At 39.1% G+C, this 3,897-nt stretch overlaps 1 protein-coding gene across 2 annotated transcripts in view; it reads left to right on the forward strand.

Annotated features, from left to right (window-relative positions):
• Positions 1-3,897, forward strand: part of SUGCT (succinyl-CoA:glutarate-CoA transferase) — a 732,347-nt gene that overhangs the window by 616,083 nt on the left and 112,367 nt on the right. For both annotated transcript variants that reach the window (XM_017867385.1, XM_017867384.1), the window contains one exon: positions 787-850. In XM_017867385.1, coding sequence (XP_017722874.1) covers positions 787-850 — 64 coding nt within the window. The remainder of the gene's footprint in view (positions 1-786; positions 851-3,897) is intronic.

The raw sequence follows: 3,897 nt of genomic DNA on the forward strand, positions 1-3,897 counted from the left end.
ATTTAATATGGAAAATTTATTTTATTTTATTATTATTTTTTAAATTTCCTGCCTCATCGTTGCATGAGAACCTAATCAGCCCTCTGGGATGAAGTCTCTGGCTTTTTTACTCCAGTATCCTGGAATCCTGTTTCTGAACTCTAGTCTTTTGCTTAAGGTCTTGACCACCATTGAAAACGTTCCTGGTTCAGCTTCCCTGTGCACGCCTCTGACCTGGGTCTCCTCTGGATTTGCTGTCTGCTGCTCATTTGCTTGTCACAGCAGCCTTGAATCTTTCCACCTCCAGCAGTCACCGAGCCTTCTGGATACTCTGATTTATTCTTTCAAACGGACTGATTCCCCATACCTTCTGCTGCACAGATTTCCAGGAGCATGTGTACCACCCCAGTGTGCTGCTCTGTTTGAGGTGCTATTTCTTGACCTTGGCCGAGTCCTGCCATAAGGTTATGCAGGAAAGGGCTGAGCTTTAATATTAGGGGAGCATCCATAGATGAAAGAGAGGAAATCATCTGCTATATTTAGGGGCAAATAAAAATTTTAAGAGTGGGAAGGTCTTATTGAAATGTTTTCTAGTCCATGAATCCTCTAGTCTTTTTTGGCTTCATTTGGTGTATTATAAGATGAAACATTTTTATGTCAAATATTTACTATCAAATGAAAATTTTAAACATCTCTGTGTTTTGCCATATCTTTCTTTGATGTTGACTGAATAGATGACTATCCATGCCTTGTAATTGAAGATAGTTTTATTTTGTAAGTTATTTTCTCTCTGTTTTGCCTTTTCAGGTATTACACAATGGCCTTATTATGGAGATGGAGCATCCAACTGTGGGGAAGATTTCCGTCCCAGGTCTGAAAAGTTTTGGTATTTTCTCTGACACCTTTCTTTATTAATTGTCCCATATGCTGTTTACTACAGGTAGCTTATGGGCTCCCAAACAACTTTCCAAGACATTATCCAAATTTATAACTTTGAGTAAAAGGGGAATGCTAGGACTGCACTCACAGAAATGTATGATGAGACTACGGCATTGTGTCTTAGTTCTAAGGAGTGTCAGATTGCCACAATGACAAAAAAACACTCGCATTTCTTAATTTCCTTTTGTGTAATCACGTGCTCACGAAAGTACATCATGTAATTATCAACAGGTTGATAGTAATAGGTATGGCCAATAATAAGAAATAGAGTGTGGTTCATATGAGAATTGGAAAGAAAGCCAGGCAAGATATAATTGGAGTCCAGGGAAGGCTACTGACTGCCCGGGCTCGGCCTTTTTCTTTCAGAACTGTGATTTAAGGTATGGATCTTGGCTTTACAGATCAAGAAACTAAATGTTTTCAGTACACCCAGAATAGATTGAATTTTTGTAAGTTGACTCATACTAAACCAACTCACCAGAGACCGCTGCCTAAGCCGAAATGCCAGCTTCTTCACTTGCAGAGGGAGCTCTCATTTCAGCAGCCAGTAGCCTCATGCCTACTCTCAAAGCATCCTCTTAGGTGGTGCATTTAAACAATAGTGAGAGCTTGTGACCAATACATTTCCCTCCCACAGCCTTCATTTCTCTGATAATCATAATATTACCTTTATCAGATATGTTGTTTCTCTATCCCAGGCATTGCTGGAAAATCCATATTCCAGCAATGGAGTTCCACATTATTTGTTCATTGTGTCCATATTTTCTAGGCTATACACAAACCAAGCACTTATTTTATTTTTTTCTTTTCTTCTGACGGAGGTCAATGAAATTAGTTAGGATATACTTTTTGTTATTGTTTTTTCCTAAAACCATTTCCTGCTCATCTTACTTGAAATTTAGGTATTTGCCAAACTCCTCAGTCACCTCAGTCAGGTGGCATAGAGTATTTACTTCTATAGGTATCTGGTCTCATTTATTGAAGGACTATTCTTGTTAATTTTTTCCTAAATAGAATCTAATTCTAAGATTTGGGATCAGCTTTATAATAATCTCCCATAACCTACCAGATAGTGACCACTCGCACATGAAAAGAGTAAGAAAAGGGAAGTATGATGAATAAAGAAAGTCGAAGAGAAAATTATAATGTTCAAGAACATAAGGAACATTATGCATGGTTTAAGGAAGGTAACTAAGAGAGCAGGTATAAGCAAATGAAAGACTGAGATCACATGTTCTAGGGAAATGTTATGTGATGTAGAAAAGTGGTAGAAAAAAATGTTGACAAAAGCTAAGAAGTTCATTAGTTCATGCACTCATCTATATTATTGCATGTATACTATGTGCCAGGTACTGCTTTGGGTCCTAAAAATACAAAGGTAAACCAGACAACTTCAGCCCAGTCCACCTGGAGCTGATACTTAATAGGAAGTTGAATAATGTAACAACCAACAACTGTTTCCATAACTGTAAGTCATAAGTGCAAAGAAAGAAAGAAGAATGTGCTGTCATAGAGAATGATAGGGGTCAGGTGGGGCCTTCTGTAGTTTAGGTGATCCAAGAAAGTCTGTGTGAGAGGCCGACTTATAACATGACACTGAAGGGCACAAAGAATAGAGGACGAGCATTTCCAGCAGAGGGAACAGCATGGGAGAAAACCCCAAGGTGATGAAGAGTGGGGTGTGTTCTAAGCCAGGATGAAAGGTGGGGAACTGGAGCGATAGGGAGAGCCTAGGGGCCCCGTTAAAGTTGGATTTTCTCTCATTTTAAGTAGGGGAATAAAATGACGCAATTTACAGCTTAAAGCAGGTGTCAGGTTAGGAAGTGATACAGGAGTTTAGGTGATAGTGTCTTAAATTAGGGTCATGGGAATAGAAATAAAGAGAAGGCAGTGGTCAAAATAAAAATGTAATCATAGGGCTTTGTGTATTAGAAGACTTTAGAAAACATCTGGTCTAGTAGTTTTTGATATTTAATAGTAAAACTGATTTTCCACATGAAGAACCATAGCTAACACAGATGGAAGCAGAGTTATGCTGATTGATAGGTTAGCACTCCTATTGTTTAGCTTTCCTCCTCTGCCCACCATGCTGTGATCTTCCACACATCTCTCCTTGGAAGTCTGGGCCCTGAAGAACCAGTGATCACTTAACCCCACAAGTTTACAGATGAGGTCATACAGGGGTTGGTATCCCCAACACATTAGAGAAAGGGTAAGCATTTGAAAGTCAAATATGATTATCAGCATGATAATGAGGAAAAAAGTCAGTGGTCAACCTAGAATGAACTCATTGGAGGTAACACTCTTTCAGTCAGGCATGAATTTGCTGACTTTCATTGTAAATAAATGAAAGCTAAATCTCAGGAGGAAGGAAATATTCTTTACAGATTACTAGAAGGGAAGAATATTTCTTTTGCCCACTTTAATTTATAAATGTATCAGGTAGCCATTGTAACAAGAATGCTGTGTAAGAAATAACTTCAAGCTGTTAATGGTTTTCAAACATAAGCATTTGTTTATCCCACGCATTTAGATTAACTCGGAAGTTTCATATAGGTTGGACTCAGCCGGGTAGCTTTGCTTCTAGTTCCAGGTCTGGCCAGGTTTAGCTTCTGCCTGTGCTTGGAGTCATTTCCAATCCATGTGTCTCTCCTACTCTTCTGATGGTCACAGCTGCAGAACACTTGGGCAAGCAGAAACTACAGTGCTACATAAGATGTTGGTATACAGCTGGCAAACCCTTCTGCCTGCATTTCTTTTTTTTTTTTTTTTATTTTTTATTATTATACTTTAAGTTCTAGGGTACATGTGCATAACGTGCAGGTTTGTTACATATGTATACTTATGCCATGTTGGTGTGCTGCACCCATCAACTCATCAGCACCCATCAATTCATCATTTATATCACGTATAACTCCCCAGTGCAATCCCTCCCTCCTCCCCCCTCCCCATGATAGGCCCCAGTGTGTGATGTTCCCC

This window comes from Rhinopithecus bieti, unplaced genomic scaffold, assembly GCF_001698545.2.
Source record: "Rhinopithecus bieti isolate Rb0 unplaced genomic scaffold, ASM169854v2 scaffold_2439, whole genome shotgun sequence".
NCBI lineage: Eukaryota > Metazoa > Chordata > Mammalia > Primates > Cercopithecidae > Rhinopithecus > Rhinopithecus bieti.